The sequence below is a fragment of the Ranitomeya variabilis genome, chromosome 3 (assembly GCF_051348905.1).
Source record: "Ranitomeya variabilis isolate aRanVar5 chromosome 3, aRanVar5.hap1, whole genome shotgun sequence".
In the NCBI taxonomy this organism is placed as follows: Eukaryota; Metazoa; Chordata; class Amphibia; order Anura; family Dendrobatidae; genus Ranitomeya; species Ranitomeya variabilis.
Genome location: NC_135234.1, coordinates 470,646,839 through 470,665,606, shown reverse-complemented (window position 1 = coordinate 470,665,606; position 18,768 = coordinate 470,646,839). Strand labels below are relative to the sequence as shown.

At 50.9% G+C, this 18,768-nt stretch overlaps 1 protein-coding gene across 1 annotated transcript in view; it reads right to left on the bottom strand.

Moving 5' to 3' along the window:
* Positions 1–18,768, bottom strand: part of MRPS9 (mitochondrial ribosomal protein S9) — a 154,960-nt gene that overhangs the window by 9,328 nt on the left and 126,864 nt on the right. Inside the window, exons 8-10 of the mRNA XM_077296660.1 lie at positions 17,792–17,960; positions 10,017–10,125; positions 4,847–5,016 (exon numbers count right to left, since the gene is read on the bottom strand). Coding sequence (XP_077152775.1) covers positions 4,847–5,016; positions 10,017–10,125; positions 17,792–17,960 — 448 coding nt within the window. The remainder of the gene's footprint in view (positions 1–4,846; positions 5,017–10,016; positions 10,126–17,791; positions 17,961–18,768) is intronic.

Here is an 18,768-nt window from a genome sequence, read left to right as displayed (position 1 = left end):
AAACCAGAGGCAGCGATAAGAGCCAGCAGCCTCGCTCACAGGGATACTGCCGGCTCTCACTGCTGCCTCCAGTCTGCAGTACAGTACTGAGCGGCGGCTGCAAACCGGAGGCAGTGATAAGAGCCTGCAGCCTCGCTCACAGGGATACTGCCGGCTCTCACTGCTGCTCCAGCCTGCAGTACAGTACTGAGCGGCGGCTGCAAACCGGAGGCAGTGATAAGAGCCAGCAGCCTCGCTCACAGGGATACTGCCGGCTCTCACTGCTGCTCCAGCCTGCAGTACAGTACTGAGCGGCGGCTGCAAACCGGAGGCAGTGATAAGAGCCAGCAGCCTCGCTCACAGGGATACTGCCGGCTCTCACTGCTGCCTCCAGTCTGCAGTACAGTACTGAGCAGCGGCTGCAAACCGGAGGCAGCGATAAGAGCCAGCAGCCTCACTCACAGGGATACTGCCGGCTCTCACTGCTACTCCAGCCTGCAGTATAGTACTGAGCGGTGGCTGCAAACCGGAGGCAGTGATAAGAGCCTGCAGCCTCGCTCACAGGGATACTGCCGGCTCTCACTGCTGCCTCAAATCTGCAGTACAGTACTGAGCAGCGGCTGCAAACCGGAGGCAGCGATAAGAGCCAGCAGCCTCACTCACAGGGATACTGCCGGCTCTCACTGCTGCTCCAGCCTGCAGTATAGTACTGAGCGGTGGCTGCAAACCGGAGGCAGTGATAAGAGCCTGCAGCCTTGCTCACAGGGATACTGCCGGCTCTCACTGCTGCTCCAGCCTGCAGTACAGTACTGAGCGGCGGCTGCAAACTGGAGGCAGCGATAACAGACAGCAGCCTCACTCACAGGGATACTGCCGGCTCTCACTGCTGCCTCCAGTCTGCAGTACAGTACTGAGCGGCGGCTGCAAACCGGAGGCAGCGATAAGAGCCAGCAGCCTCGCTCACAGGGATAGTGTCGGCTCTCACTGCTGCTCCAGCCTGCAGTACAGTACTGAGCGGCGGCTGCAAACCGGAGGCAGCGATAAGAGCCAGCAGCCTCGCTCACAGGGATACTCCCGGTTCTCACTGCTGCCTCCAGTCTGCAGTACAGTACTGAGCGGCGGCTGCAAACCGGAGGCAGCGATAAGAGCCAGCAGCCTCGCTCACAGGGATACTGCCGGCTCTCACTGCTGCTCCAGCCTGCAGTACAGTACTGAGCGGCAGCTGCAAATCAGAGGCAGCGATAAGAGCCAGCAGCCTCGCTCACAGGGATACTGCCGGTTCTCACTACTGCCTCCAGTCTGCAGTACAGTACTGAGCGGCGGCTGCAAACCGGAGGCAACGATAAGAGCCAGCAGCCTCGCTTACAGCGATACTGCCGGCTCTCACTGCTGCCTCCAGTCTGCAGTACAGTACTGAGCGGCGGCTGCAAACCGGAGGCAGCGATAAGAGCCAGCAGCCTCGCTTACAGCGATACTGCCGGCTCTCACTGCTGCTCCAGCCTGCAGTACAGTACTGAGCGGTGGCTGCAAACCGGAGGCAGTGATAACAGACAGCAGCCTCGCTCACAGGGATACTGCCGGCTCTCACTGCTGCCTCCAGTCTGCAGTACAGTACTGCGCGGCGGCTGCAAACCGGAGGCAGCGATAACAGCCAGCAGCCTCGCTCACAGGGATACTGCCGGCTCTCACTGCTGCTCCAGCCTGCAGTACAGTACTGAGCGGCGGCTGCAAACCGGAGGCAGCGATAAGAGCCTGCAGCCTCGCTCACAGGGATACTGCCGGCTCTCACTGCTGCATCCAGTCTGCAGTACAGTACTGAGCGGCGGCTGCAAACCGGAGGCAGCGATAAGAGCCAGCAGCCTCGCTCACAGGGATACTGCCGGCTCTCACTGCTGCCTCCAGTCTGCAGTACAGTACTGAGCGGTGGCTGCAAACCGGAGGCAGCGATAAGAGCCAGCATCCTCGCTCACAGGGATACTGCCGGCTCTCACTGCTGCTCCAGTCTGCAGTACAGTACTGAGCGGCGGCTGCAAACCGGAGGCAGCGATAAGAGCCAGCAGCCTCGCTTACAGGGATACTGCCGGCTCTCACTGCTGCTCCAGCCTGCAGTACAGTACTGAGCGGCGGCTGCAAACCGGAGGCAGTAATAACAGACAGCAGCCTCGCTCACAGGGATACTGCCGGCTCTCACTGCTGCCTCCAGTCTGCAGTACAGTACTGAGCGGCGGCTGCAAACCGGAGGCAGCGATAAGAGCCAGCAGCCTCACTCACAGGGATACTGCCGGCTCTCACTGCTGCCTCCAGTCTGCAGTACAGTACTGAGCGGCGGCTGCAAACCGGAGGCAGCGATAAGAGCCTGCAGCCTCGCTCACAGGGATACTGCCGGCTCTCACTGCTGCCTCCAGTCTGCAGTACAATACTGAGCGGCGGCTGCAAACCGGAGGCAGCGATAAGAGCCTGCAGCCTCGCTTACAGCGATACTGCCGGCTCTCACTGCTGCTCCAGCCTGCAGTACAGTACTGAGCGGCGGCTGCAAACCGGAGGCAGCGATAAGAGCCAGCAGCCTCGCTCACAGGGATAGTGTCGGCTCTCACTGCTGCTCCAGCCTGCAGTACAGTACTGAGCGGCAGCTGCAAACCGGAGGCAGCGATAAGAGCCAGCAGCCTCGCTTACAGCGATACTGCCGGCTCTCACTGCTGCTCCAGCCTGCAGTACAGTACTGAGCGGTGGCTGCAAACCGGAGGCAGTGATAACAGACAGCAGCCTCGCTCACAGGGATACTGCCGGCTCTCACTGCTGCCTCCAGTCTGCAGTACAGTACTGCGCGGCGGCTGCAAACCGGAGGCAGCGATAACAGCCAGCAGCCTCGCTCACAGGGATACTGCTGCCTCCAGTCTGCAGTACAGTACTGCGCGGCGGCTGCAAACCGGAGGCAGCGATAACAGCCAGCAGCCTCGCTCACAGGGATAGTGCCGGCTCTCACTGCTGCCTCCAGCCTGCAGTACAGTACTGAGCGGCGGCTGCAAACCGGAGGCAGCGATAAGAGCCTGCAGCCTCGCTCACAGGGATACTGCCGGCTCTCACTGCTGCCTCCAGTCTGCAGTACAGTACTGAGCGGCGGCTGCAAACCGGAGGCAGCGATAAGAGCCAGCAGCCTCGCTCACAGGGATACTGCCGGCTCTCACTGCTGCCTCCAGTCTGCAGTACAGTACTGAGCGGTGGCTGCAAACCGGAGGCAGCGATAAGAGCCAGCAGCCTCGCTCACAGGGATACTGCCGGCTCTCACTGCTGCTCCAGCCTGCAGTACAGTACTGAGCGGCGGCTGCAAACCGGAGGCAGCGATAAGAGCCAGCAGCCTCGCTCACAGGGATACTGCCGGCTCTCACTGCTGCTCCAGCCTGCAGTACAGTACTGAGCGGCAGCTGCAAATCAGAGGCAGCGATAACAGACAGCAGCCTCGCTCACAGGGATACTGCCGGTTCTCACTGCTACCTCCAGTCTGCAGTACAGTACTGAGCGGCGGCTGCAAACCGGAGGCAGCGATAAGAGCCAGCAGCCTCGCTTACAGCGATACTGCCGGCTCTCACTGCTGCCTCCAGTCTGCAGTACAGTACTGAGCAGCGGCTGCAAACCGGAGGCAGCGATAAGAGCCAGCAGCCTCGCTTACAGCGATACTGCCGGCTCTCACTGCTGCTCCAGCCTGCAGTACAGTACTGAGCGGCGGCTGCAAACCGGAGGCAGCGATAAGAGCCAGCAGCCTCGCTCACAGGGATAGTGCCGGCTCTCACTGCTGCTCCAGCCTGCAGTACAGTACTGAGCGGCGGCTGCAAACCGGAGGCAGCGATAAGAGCCAGCAGCCTCGCTTACAGCGATACTGCCGGCTCTCACTGCTGCTCCAGCCTGCAGTACAGTACTGAGCGGCGGCTGCAAACCGGAGGCAGCGATAAGAGCCAGCAGCCTCGCTCACAGGGATAGTGCCGGCTCTCACTGCTGCTCCAGCCTGCAGTACAGTACTGAGCGGCGGCTGCAAACCGGAGGCAGCGATAAGAGCCAGCAGCCTCGCTCACAGGGATAGTGCCGGCTCTCACTGCTGCTCCAGCCTGCAGTACAGTACTGAGCGGCGGCTGCAAACCAGAGGCAGCGATAAGAGCCAGCAGCCTCGCTCACAGGGATACTGCCGGCTCTCACTGAATTGAATAGATATTAATTTGATAGGGGCTAAGTTCTCTACAAACCTACAGTACTTGGCGTTTTTTTTGGGTGACAGAATCCCATTAGTAGTTCTAAAGGCTTGAAAAAATTAAAAAAGTTCTATAGTTATATAGCTTTATAGAGGGAAATACAAGCACAACCGATGCTGTTCCTCCTCACCACCACCCCCGCTTCCCACTGGTCCCCTAAACGTTCTCTTCCAGCATTAAGGGCCTGTTTTTGTTTTTTTTTTCTACACAACCACAAACTAGTGGACAACCACTTTAAAGGGTTGTAACAAAGTTTTTAACTTATCCCCTATTGATGGGGGAGGAAATAACTCACTGCTGGCTGGGGTCCATACACTGAGACTCCTGGAAATTCTGAAAATCGGGGTCTGCGGTGGTCCAGCATGCCCCGTTCCGCATGTATGGGACTGCAGTACTTTTATCTCTGGCAGTCCCAGAGAATGAATGGAGTGGTGATGCAAATACTCAACCTCCGCACTATGCAAATGGGGCTGTATAGAGTCCTGTTCCCTAGATCATTAGGGGTCTCAGCAGTTGGACTCCCAGTGATCAGTTAGTTTATTGTCCTCTCAATAAAGGGTAGCTTAAAAATCCTTTTTCAACTTGGCCCTAACCACATCACCATTTAATAGGCGACAGCCCATTACCTTGCCTCATAGCCTCCATTTCTTTTTCAGAAACAAAACTGAGCAGGGCTCTTGATATAGCCAATCTGACGGCCCCAGCTTGGGAGGATCTTCCGCTTCCGATGACTGTACATTCTGTATCATACTTCATCAATCGGTCCAAGAATTGAAATGGAAACATAAGTTGCTCTCTAAAAATAAAGCAGAAAAAAAAAGGGGAAGAGAAAAAAAATATCTATAAACAGTAGAACAAACCAGCAGAATTTCCGATCATGCTCTCTACTATAACACCCAATTAAGCCTTTTATTTACGATACAATTATTGATGTAATCAAAGCTTAATTTCTTAGTCCATATATCAAACACAAATAGGTTAAAATACCAAAGTACAGAATTCACTCATGCTATGACAATACTTACTTCAATCAAAGGATTGCTTTAAATGCTCTAAGTAAACCAGTATAAACACATTGCCTATATAAGACAAAGTTGAGGCTTTATCGCTTACAAGCAGTTGAAGACTGCCGGGACCACTGTAGTGGTGGGGCAATGAGCAGGAGAGTGCAAGTTATTTTATTATACTGCTTTTCTTGCTTTGTGTCACCATTAGTGATGAGTGAACGTGCTGGGATAAGGCGTTATTCCGAGCATGCTCGTGTGCCGAGTGTTTTTGGTGTGCCTGAAAAATATGTTCTAGTCCCTGCGGCTGCATGTCTCGTGGCTGTTCGACATCTGCAACACATGCAGGGATTGTCTGCTTGTTAACATGTTCGCTCATCACTAGTCCCCATTACAAAATCCCGGATAACCCCGCTAAGGCCTTCTTAGCTGTGCTTTCTAACCACATTTTCATGGCTTCTTGTGAAAAAAATTGTTATGTATTTATTGTAAATTCATTGTACATCAGGACTTTTTTTTCTAACATTTTTTAAAAAGAAAAAAAAAAAAAAAAGACTACTTATATAACATCATAAGATTGCTATAAATATTGCTGCACAGAAAGTATTCTCACTTTTTTCCAACAAGGGATGCTAAAAAGACATACACCGAGGCAGAAAATAAACTAGAGGTGTCTAAAGTATGAACAATATAAAAACAAGGATCAAACAAAACGTGGGCCCGTTTCATAGACACTAGACTAAGCCCGAGCAATCCTATTCCACTTCCCAAAATAAGCAAAAGTCTACCCATATAATGGTTATAGGTTATGTAGTCAATGAATCTGCAGTCATTTTTGGAATCCGTCTTCTAAGGGCTTTAAGTTTATTATGTAAATTAATTTATTGTCTGTTTAACCATTTGATGGCTTGTTTTGGAGGATAGCTTTGAATGTCATCATATGGTTTACCTTGAAATGCACTGGAAAACCCCCCCCCAAAAAAAACAGAAAATCTTTGTAAAGTTAAAGGGATAAAGACCACTGGCAATTGTTGCTCTTTTTTAGTGTAATGGCGGTCATTGTATGGCAATACAGGTATGTTTATAGAAATACCAGATTTTCAGGTTATTTTCACTAATTTTAAAGAATGAAAACTTGATTTGTGCCGACACAGTCCAATAGTTATAACTCTGTTTTTCTGCTGATGGAACTGTTTGTTACCCTATTTCTCTTTCAGCTCCCTAGGGGACTTTAATGTAATTTTAGTGATCTCCGATTAGCGCTAAAAGTGTCAGGGTTTCTTAGGTTTACTAAGATGGAATATATAGGGCGTTCACACGGCCTCAGCTGCCATGATCAGTTATCAGTGGGTGCTACCTTGATTTGGGGGCAACAGAGGGAAGCCCTACCCATTTCTGACCACTTAGATCAAGTTATTGCCTCTGACCAGAACATTTAAGGCGTTAATTGGCCTCAACAGTGGCAGATATACCTGCTATGTAGTGTGTCCTTAAATAGATGTCAAAAAGGGGGTTAACAGGTCTCAGGACAGCCCTAATTCTTGCTCTACAGAACACTAAAATAGAAAATACGGTATTTTCAAGGGACACTTTGCTCAGATGTTCCCAATTAATAATTTGTAACCATTTGACAAACCTAAGTCATGAATTATTTCATTCTGCTCCCTCACGCAAGTCTACAAGGTGCTCTGCTCGCTATCCTTAGGTAGACGCAGCCATGTATGGAGACAGTTTGGCATTACCTGTGTGTTTATGCCCTATATAGTACTGAGCACATTGTAAAGAACATCAGTATATCTGATGGAGATGATTATTGTTTTGTTAGGCTGGTTTCACACTTGCGTAGATCCTCCGTTAAGCCCCGCCCACTGCCGCACCTCTCATTTAGCTCCGCCTGCGTCGGCATGCGTCCTGCATACCTATCTTTAACATTGGGTATGCAGGCCATGCGGGATGCCGCCTCATGCGTCGTTTTGACGCTGCACCGACCGCAACAAATGCAACATGTTGAGTTCGACATGAGGAGGCATCCGCATACATGCGCAGGACGCATGCAGACGTAGGCGGAGCTGAATGGAAGAGGCGCGAGAGTGGGAGGGGCTTAACGGAGGAACTACGCGGCCCTCCGCCCAACACAAGTGTGAAACCAGCCTTACATTAGTCCCTTAATTTTAATATAAATGGTCTGTCTATACTGCAACAAAAGAGGCAGCTATACAGTGAGCTGAACCAAAACTGAACAGCCGAAAACTGAAGGATTGTTGAGGATTAGGGTACGTTCACATTGTGTTGACGTATGGGCCGACAGTGCCATAAACTATAATGGTGTTTGTAAAAAGAACATGCGCTTTGCCGTGCATCATTTTCAGGAGTATGTGCCTACTGGAGGTATATGCTACCGGTAGGTGTAAATTCCTGAAAACGATGCACGGCATAGCGCATGTCCGCTCTGCCGGCATCATTATAGTCTACTAGATGGCAGCCCGATTCTAAAGAATCGGGAGTCTAGAATCCATATATACTTTATTTATTCAAATGTAAGAATAATACAATTAATAAATAATAGTAAGAAAGAACAAAAAATGGCTGCACTCACCAGCTCTTGACAATTCTTGACAGTACGGCACATTTCTGATTGGTCGCTCGCGGCAGGCGGCAACCAATCAGAAAAATGCCGCGCACCACGAAGACATATATCTTTGTCCACCCTGAGCGGGTGTAGGACGCTGGTGACGTCACTTATCTCCGGACAAAGCCACGGAAGTTGGCACAAATTGCCGGAAGTAGTATTCTAGGCAATTATATATTAGATTTTAATGTTATCAGTGTTTACCTTTGAACGTTTATATTGTATTGTTCTGTCACCAGCCATGTGTACGATTATCGGCCGAAAGCCTCTCTGGAACCAATAATCACCCCATGTAAAGGTATCTTTATAAGTTAAAGATTCAGAATACTATGACTTTTATCATATCCTGAACAGTCAAGTTTTTTATGAACCGTTAAGGTTTTCTGGTTGAAGTAAAAAAAACTCTGAGTGTTTACAGTTTGAAACCATAAAATGTTGAAAAAATATGTCATTCTTGAGTATATCACTCAATGGTGCTCATAAACGTGTCAAATTTGATCTATAATATACTTTAATATACGTTACTTTAATCTTTAATATACTTAAGAACAGGGCCCCAGACATCACACAGGGGGTCTGAAACACCGCACAGTGGTCCAAAATATCGCTGTGCTCTGCCTGGGGGCCCATATGCTGCCTGGGGCCCCTGTGCTCTGCCTGGGGCCCCATATGCTGCCTGGGGCCCCTGTGCTCTGCCTGGGGCCCCTGTGCTCTGCCTGGGGCCCCTGTGCTCTGCCTGGGGCCCCATATGCTGCCTGGGGCCCCTGTGCTCTGCCTGGGGCCCCATATGCTGCCTGGGGCCCCTGTGCTCTGCCTGGGGCCCCATAGGCTGCCTGGGGCCCCTGTGCTCTACCTGGGACCACTGTGCTCTGCCTGGGGCCCCATATGCTGCCTGGGGCCCATGTGCTCTGCCTGGGGCCCCATGTTCTGCCTGGGGCCACTGTGCTCTGCCTGGGGCCCCATAGGCTGCCTGGGGCCCCTGTGCTCTGCCTGGGACCACTGTGCTCTGCCTGGGGCCCCATATGCTGCCTGGGGCCCCTGTGCTCTGCCTGGGGCCACTGTGCTCTGCCTGGGGCCCCATATGCTGCCTGGGGCCCCTGTGCTCTGCCTGGGGCCCCTGTGCTCTGCCTGGGGCCTTTGTGCTCTGCCTGGGGCCCCATGTTTTGCCTGGGGCCCCTGTGCTCTGCCTGGGGCCACTGTGCTCTGCCTGGGGCCCCATATGCTGCCTGGGGCCCCTGTGCTCTGCCTGGGGCCCTATATGATGCCTGGGGCCCCTGTGCTCTGCCTGGGGCCCCTGTGCTCTGCCTGGGGCCCCATGCTCTGCCTGGGGCCCCTGTGCTCTGCCTGGGGCCACTGTGCTCTGCCTGGGGCCCCATATGCTGCCTGGGGCCCTGTGCTCTGCCTGGGGCCCTGTGCTCTGCCTGGGGCCCCATATGCTGCCTGGGGCCCCTGTGCTCTGCCTGGGGCCCCATATGCTGCCTGGGGCCCCTGTGCTCTGCCTGGGGCCCCTGTGCTCTGCCTGGGGCCACTGTGCTCTGCCTGGGGCCCCATAGGCTGCCTGGGGCCCCTGTGCTCTGCCTGGGACCACTGTGCTCTGCCTGGGGCCCCATATGCTGCCTGGGGCCCCTGTGCTCTGCCTGGGGCCACTGTGCTCTGCCTGGGGCCCCATATGCTGCCTGGGGCCCCTGTGCTCTGCCTGGGTGTAGGACACTGGTGACGTCACTTATCTCCGGACATTAGCTCCGGACATTAGCTCCGGACATTAGCTCCGGACAAAGCCACGGAAGTTGGCACAAATTGCAGGAAGTAGTATTCTAGGCAATTATATATTAGATGGCCCGATGGGGCCACCAAAAGGGTGCTGGAACACAATGTGAAAGTACCCTTAGAGAACCATGACTGTATTCACCAAAGACATTGCCACACTGGTCCATGGGTAGAGTCTGGTATTGGAGCCAAGCTCCGGTGCAGTGAGTGGGGCAGAGCTGCAATAGTCTTCGCAACCGACGCACATAGGTTGAAGGTTTTTCTTAGGAAAGCAGCCATATTTTCATGTTTTTTTAATCCTAGCCAACCCCATTAACTACCTATAACGCCACTTTAATATCGCTTGCTCATGCATGGCATTTAGAATTACACATGAATAATTCATAGCTTCCCTACCTGTCTTGAAGTACTGTAAAATAATCCAAATACTCCTTTCCATTGATGGTCATTTTTCCTTTTCCTTGGTCTCGCAGCACCGCTGTAGCCTCTGCAGTTTTCCTCTTGCCTAAAAATAACATACATGTTGGTTGTAATGCACCTCAGAGAAAAAACAATGCAAAAACTGTTACCGAATTTCTCAGGCTGTTAACACATCAGATCGTATATGCACACTAATATTCAGCACTGCTGGTACGTCAGCCACCGGATTCACGGAGGTGCTGGCGTTCGGGAGCTAGAGATACTGACCTCGGTATACATGAAAGGTCCAGGCAGGGATGGCCTCACTAAGCAGTCACATCTTACACAGACATTTCTGCCTGCAAATAACAGATGCTGGAAACCCAGCTACTCCGTGCAGTTTCTCAGCCACACACCACATATGTCTAGAATGCTCTGTTCTAGTATTACCCAAAGAATACTGTGCGGTAAAAAACTTTATTTCTTCTAATTATTCATGCAAATGATGGTCTACTACATCCTATAGTCCAGCAAGTCTAGATGTGGCTTGTAGGGAACAATGCTGGTAGAGAACCAGCTTTCATAACACAAACTGCATACATTATCAAACAGATCTGTTAGACCTGATGACACAGGTGAATTGCTGTGAAAATCCACATCAGAATGACAGCATAATCCGGATATAAGGATGAGCATTTTAGGAGTCAAACTATAGAATAAAATAGCTCATGAGTCACACTGTATCAGTCACTCACCACACAGTCCGAATTATTGCTGCAGCTTGTACTGAGCAGCGTGAGATCTCAGCAGCAGGAGGAACAATGAGGAGCTGTCAATCATGCTAGATTGGGCAAAAACGGAGTTAAACTTTCATAAAGAATTATGCATCCACTCATACATGCATTTTTAAAGTACACCAGCCTCACCAGATCTAAGATATACCCGGTAATGTATACATTTTGTATTGAGAAATTTTCTCTAAAAATTTTATTCCCAAGATAATAAGTTATCCCCTTATCCATAGGACACTATTCGGTTTCCTGAGCCCCATTCTCAGGCAGGCGGCGTCCCTACCCCCAATCAGTTCTCTCTTAACTTACTATTTGGGAATTACCCTTTAAGCTAAATTCGTATAAGCTTTTGGTGTTGTAGATTTTCTGCACCATTTCTGCATGTATTTGGTAAAATTAGGTTACTTACATTTTTTTTCCATTAAAATGTGAGTGTTTTTTTAATATGCTTTTATATTGCATTTTTGACGCTGTAGTTTTGTATCTTTTCGGTTTGTCATTTTTAAAAATGCTGCTTTTTTATGGATACTCTAGTATTTGACGAGTGAGTTTCAGGTGTGAAAACACACACGCATTTTTGACCTGTCGATTTTCAGCATCTAATACAATGCTAACACGTAACCACCCGGTAACTGCAGTATTGGTTCCGGCTAACATTGTGCGCGCTACTGAACAGCAATGAATACTCACTGCTCTCTGCACTCACAGTCCCGGCGTTCAGAGCATGAGTGTTCCGGCAGCTGCCCTTCGGCTTGCAAGCAGCGCATGTCGTCCCTGCCATGTGTGGCTAACAAGCGTAAAGCCGCTCCTGGCAACGGAGAAGGACGCTGTGAGGGAGCGCCGGGAAGTAATGGTTTTCTTTTAGTGTTTTCTGATGGGGCCATGCATACCAGGATGGGGGTGAGGGCAAATCATACCAGGATAAGGATGGGGCCATGCATAGCGGGAACGTGATGGGGGACAATCATATCAGGTTAAAGGGACACTGTCACCTGAATTTGGAGGGAACAATTTTCAGCCATAGGGGCGGGGTTTTCGGGTGTTTGATTCACCCTTTCCTTACCCGCTGGCTGCATGCTGGCTGCAATATTGGATTGAAGTTCATTCTCTGTCCTCCGTAGTACATGCCTGCACAAGGCAATCTTGCCTTACGCAGGCGTGTACTATGGAGGACAGAGAATGAACTTCAATCCAATATTGCAGCCAGCGGGTAAGGAAAGGGTGAATCAAACACCCGAAAACCCCGCCCCTATGGCTGAAAATTGTTCCCTCCAAATTCAGGTGACAGTGTCTCTTTAAGGATGGAGCCCTGCATACTGGGTTGGGGATGAAGGAGCCATGCGTACCAGGATAGGGATGAGGACACTATACATACCAGATTAGGGATGAAGGAGCCATGCGTACCAGGATAGGGATGAAGGAGCCATGCGTACCAGGTTAGGGATGAAGGAGCCATGCGTACCAGGATAGGGATGAAGGAGCCATGCGTACCAGGATAGGGATGAAGGAGCCATGCGTACCAGGATAGAGATGAGGGGGCCATGCATACCAGGATAGGGATGAGGACACTATGCATACTAGGATAGGGATGAAGGAGCCATGCGTACCAGGATAGGGATGAAGGAGCCATGCGTACCAGGATAGGAGATGAAGGAGCCATGCGTACCAGGATAGAGATGAGGACACTATGCATACCAGGATAGGGATGAGGGGGCCATGCGTACCAGGATATGGATGAAGGAGCCATGCGTACCAGGATAGGGATGAAGGAGCCATGCGTACCAGGATAGGGATGAAGGAGACATGCGTACCAGGATAGGGATGAAGGAGACATGCGTACCAGGATAGGAGATGAAGGAGCCATGCGTACCAGGATAGAGATGAGGACACTATGCATACCAGGATAGGGATGAGGGGGCCATGCGTACCAGGATATGGATGAAGGAGCCATGCGTACCAGGATAGGGATGAAGGAGCCATGCGTACCAGGATAGGGATGAAGGAGACATGCGTACCAGGATAGGGATGACGGAGCCATGCGTACCAGGATAGGGATGAGGGGGCCATGCATACCAGGATAGGGATGAGGACACTATGCATACCAGGATAGGGATGAGGGGGCCATGCGTACCAGGATATGGATGAAGGAGCCATGCGTACCAGGATAGGGATGAAGGAGCCATGCGTACCAGGATAGGGATGAAGGAGCCATGCGTACCAGGATAGGAGATGAAGGAGCCATGCGTACCAGGATAGAGATGAGGACACTATGCATACCAGGATAGGGATGAGGGGGCCATGCGTACCAGGATATGGATGAAGGAGCCATGCGTACCAGGATAGGGATGAAGGAGCCATGCGTACCAGGATAGGGATGAAGGAGACATGCGTACCAGGATAGGGATGAAGGAGCCATGCGTACCAGGATAGGGATGAGGGGGCCATGCATACCAGGATAGGGATGAGGACACTATGCATACTAGGATAGGGATGAAGGAGCCATGCGTACCAGGATAGGGATGAAGGAGCCATGCGTACCAGGATAGGAGATGAAGGAGCCATGCGTACCAGGATAGAGATGAGGACACTATGCATACCAGGATAGGGATGAGGGGGCCATGCGTACCAGGATATGGATGAAGGAGCCATGCGTACCAGGATAGGGATGAGGGAGCCATGCGTACCAGGATAGGGATGAGGGGGCCATGCGTACCAGGATAGAGATGAGGACACTATGCATACCAGGATAGGGATGAGGGGGCCATGCGTACCAGGATATGGATGAAGGAGCCATGCGTACCAGGATAGGGATGAAGGAGCCATGCGTACCAGGATAGGGATGAAGGAGCCATGCGTACCAGGATAGGGATGAGGGGGCCATGCATACCAGGATAGGGATGAGGACACTATGCATACTAGGATAGGGATGAAGGAGCCATGCGTACCAGGATAGGGATGAAGGAGCCATGCGTACCAGGATAGGAGATGAAGGAGCCATGCGTACCAGGATAGAGATGAGGACACTATGCATATCAGGATAGGGATGAGGGGGCCATGCGTACCAGGATATGGATGAAGGAGCCATGCATACCAGGATAGGGATGAAGGAGCCATACGTACCAGGATAGGGATGAAGGAGACATGCGTACCAGGATAGGGATGAAGGAGCCATGCGTACCAGGATAGGGATGAAGGAGCCATGCATACCAGGATAGGGATGAAGGAGCCATGCATACCAGGATAGGGATGAGGGGGCCATGCATACCAGGATAGGGATGAGGACACTATGCATACCAGGATAGGGATGAAGGAGCCATGCGTACCAGGATAGGGATGAAGGAGCCATGCGTACCAGGATAGGAGATGAAGGAGCCATGCGTACCAGGATAGGGATGAAGGAGCCATGCGTACCAGGATAGGGATGAAGGAGCCATGCGTACCAGGATAGAGATGAAGGAGCCATGCGTACCAGGATAGGGATGAGGGGGCCATGCATACCAGGATAGGGATGAGGGGGCCATGCATACCAGGATAGGAATGAGGGGGCCATGCATACCAGGATAGGGATGAGGGGGCCATGCATACCAGGATAGGGATGAGGGGGCCATGCATACCAGGATAGACATGAGGACACTATGCGTACCAGGATAGGAATGAAGGAGCCATGCGTACCAGGATAGGGATGAAGGAGCCATACGTACCAGGATAGGGATGAAGGAGCCATGCGTACCAGGATAGGGATGAGGGGGCCCATGTATACCAGGATAGGGATGAGGGGGCCATGCATACCAGGATAGGGATGAGGGGGCCATGCATACCAAGATAGGGATGAGGGGGCCATGCATACCAAGATAGGGATGAGGGGGCCATGCATACCAGGATAGGGAAGAGGGGGCCATGCATATCAGGATAGGGATGAGGGGGCCATGCATACCAGGATAGGGATGAAGGGGCCATGCATACCAGGATGGAGATGAGGGGGCCATGCACACCAGGAAAGGGATGAGGGGGCCATGCATACCAAGATAGGGATGAGGGGGCCATGCATACCAGGATAGGGATGAGGGGGCCATGCGTACCAGGATATGGATGAAGGAGCCATGCGTACCACGATAGGGATGAAGGAGCCATGCGTACCAGGATAGGGATGAAGGAGCCATGCGTACCAGGATAGGGATGAAGGAGCCATGCGTACCAGGATAGGGATGAAGGAGCCATGCGTACCAGGATAGGGATGAAGGAGCCATGCATACCAGGATAGGGATGAAGGAGCCATGCATACCAGGATAGGGATGAGGGGGCCATGCATACCAGGATAGGGATGAGGACACTATGCATACCAGGATAGGGATGAAGGAGCCATGCGTACCAGGATAGGGATGAAGGAGCCATGCGTACCAGGATAGGAGATGAAGGAGCCATGCGTACCAGGATAGAGATGAGGACACTATGCATACCAGGATAGGGATGAAGGAGCCATGCGTACCAGGATAGGGATGAAGGAGCCATGCGTACCAGGATAGGAGATGAAGGAGCCATGCGTACCAGGATAGGGATGAAGGAGCCATGTGTACCAGGATAGGGATGAGGGGGGCATGCATACCAGGATAGGAATGAGGGGGCCATGCATACCAGGATAGGGATGAGGGGGCCATGCATACCAGGATAGGGATGAGGGGGCCATGCATACCAGGATAGAGATGAGGACACTATGCGTACCAGGATAGGAATGAAGGAGCCATGCGTACCAGGATAGGGATGAAGGAGCCATACGTACCAGGATAGGGATGAAGGAGCCATGCGTACCAGGATAGGGATGAGGGGGCCATGCATACCAGGATAGGGATGAGGGGGCCATGCATACCAGGATAGGGAAGAGGGGGCCATGCATATCAGGATAGGGATGAGGGGGCCATGCATACCAGGATAGGGATGAAGGGGCCATGCATACCAGGATGGAGATGAGGGGGCCATGCACACCAGGAAAGGGATGAGGGGGCCATGCATACCAAGATAGGGATAAGGGGGCCATGCATACCAGGATAGGGATGAGGGGGCCATGCATACCAGGATAGGGATGAGGGGGCCATGCATACCAGGATAGGGATTGAGGTGGCCATGCATACCAAGATAGGGATAAGGGGGCCATGCATACCAGGATAGGGATGAGGGGGCCATGCATACCAGGATAGGGATGAGGGGGCCATGCATACCAGGATAGGGATTGAGGTGGCCATGCATACCAGGATAGGGATTGAGGTGGCCATTAGTGATGAGCGAGTGTACTCGTTGCTCAGGTTTTCCCGAGCACGCTCAGGTGACCTCCGAGTATTTATGACTGCTCGCAGATTTAGTTTTCATCACGGCAGCTGAATGATTTACAGCTACTAGTTAGGCTGAGTACATGTGGGGGTTGCCTGGTAGCTAGGGAATCAACACATGTAATCAAGCAAGCTAGTAGCTGTAAATCATTCAGCTGCCGCGATGAAAACTAAATCTCCAAGCAGTCATAAATTCTCTGGTCACCCGAGCGTGCTCTGGAAAACCCGAGCAGCGAGTACACTTGCTCATCACTAGTGGCCATGCATACCAGGATAGGGATTGAGGGGGCCATGCATACCAGGATAGGGATGAGGGGGCCATGCATACCAGGATGGGGATGAGGAGCCATGCATACCAGGATGGGGATGAGAGGGGCCATGCATACCAGGATAGGGATGAGGGGGCCATGCATACCAGGATAGGGATGAGGGGGCCATGCATACCAGGATAGGGATTGAGGGGGCCATGCATACCAGGATTGGGATTGAGGGGGCCATGCATACCAGGATTGGGATGAGAGGGCCATGCATACCAGGATAGGGATGAGGACACTATGCATACCAGGATAGGGATGAGGACACTATGCATACCAGGATAGGGATGAAGGAGCCATGCGTACCAGGATAGGGATGAAGGAGCCATGCATACCAGGATGGGGATGAGGAGCCATGCATACCAGGATGGGGATGAGAGGGGCCATGCATACCAGGATAGGGATGAGGGGGCCATGCATACCAGGATAGGGATTGAGGGGGCCATGCATACCAGGATAGGGATATAGAACCATGTATACCAGGATAGGGATTAGGGGGCCATGCATACCAGGATGGGGATGAGGAGCCATGCATACCAGGATGGGGATGAGGGGGCCATGCATACCAGGATAGGGATGAGGGGCCATGTGTATCAGGATGGGGATGAGGGGACCATATATACCAGGATAGGGGATATTAAGCAACAGAATTCACATTTTTTGCTTAAATTTTTGTTCCCTAATTTCCTCATTTAAAACCTAGGTGCGCCTTATGGTCCGGTGTGTCTCATAGTCCAAAAAATACGGTATTCATTATTTGCACTCCATTGTAGATATATTCATATTTATTGCTTTTGGAGCACAGTATGTGAATCTCTGCTTGCAGTTCAACTGGGTGTGTCTTCAGAGTCTTCTCTGGTGAGTCTGCTTTCACCATTCCCTTCCAGACACTGCCAATCACTGCTCAGCAAAGGTTTCCTAATCTGAGCCATCTAGGTCAGAAACACGTTGTCCTGAGCTTGTATGTGTTCCTCCTTGCCATTTGTATTGTGTGCTGCGGTTTCACCATTTTTGGTTTTATCACATTTTTTGCATCCTTTTTATTGAAGTAGTGTGTGCCAGCTTTCTGTTTGAATTGCTGCTCACAAGGAACAATACTGCTATGTCAGAAGATACCTTGCGATCATGTAATTGGCCTGCGAAATAGAATCATTGGTATTGTTGATGTCTCTATTTACTACATAGCACTCATTGGGCACTATGCAGATGGCAAAAGAGGATACAAAAGTGGTGATGAGCCATTTCTGGCTTTTCCTTTGGGTCCCAGCAATATTTTATGTTCTATTAATCACAAAAACACATCACAATCCCAACAAACACTTGGATGTATACAGTCATGTAATTACCTTCCCCTGTGCTGAAGGCTACTCCATGCTCATCATACTGCAGAGGATTAACCGTTTGCTTTCTGGACTGGATTTCGAGATTCTTGCAGTATGTCAGTATAAAGTCCTCCTCAATGCTGCTGTGCGGCATGCTCACCAAGCGTTCCATGGTTTGTAAAAAATACAGGTACTGCAGGCAAACAAAAACTCATTAGGAGGTGTCAGTGTAATTGCCTGTGCTATAGTTCTAGGCTGAAGCTTGGCAAAGCAGGACTCATTGACATTCCCTGTCAGATTGACACTTTGGCATATGGATGCTCGTTTCCAAACAGTGTGAGACAATACATTTCTATGCTCCACAAAATCCCCAGGACCTGCTTTGCAGACAACAATGAATCAAAGCGGTTTTAAGCTACTCATTTGTAATTGAAGGAATCTTGTCACAAACCTCTGCAAATTATAGGAGCCTTCAAGAATTTCTCTCTACTTGCCAGCTGATTTGCATTTCTTTTGGCACTTTCTACAAATGGCGTTTATGAAATTTTGCCATCTTTAAGACCCTATTAGACTTTAATCTCTTTGAACAATTAACTTTTTTTTGTTTATGGGGACACGGATGGCATTACAGGACTCATGTTGCCAAAATGCAGTTAACAAACTAAAAATAAAACTACAACTGTGGGTGCCTTTTCAATTTTCTACCAGTATAAAAACACAGTAAAAATAAGCGACAAATATCTATGAATTGTTGAGCAGCCCTCTTCTGAAAAATTGTAAAAAATAAAATAAAAATCTATCCAGTAATTTCTTCATCATCTGATTGGTGGAAAAACATGACATGACAGACTTCAGTTTCTCTAGGAGCTGATCCATCATTTCATTCTGAATCACAGTGAACAGGGATGGCGAGACTCCTCATTCAAGATGGAATTCTGCAGATTATCGACTAAATTGAAAGCTTTCCAGTTACTAGAAGCCATCACCTATCTATAGGAAAA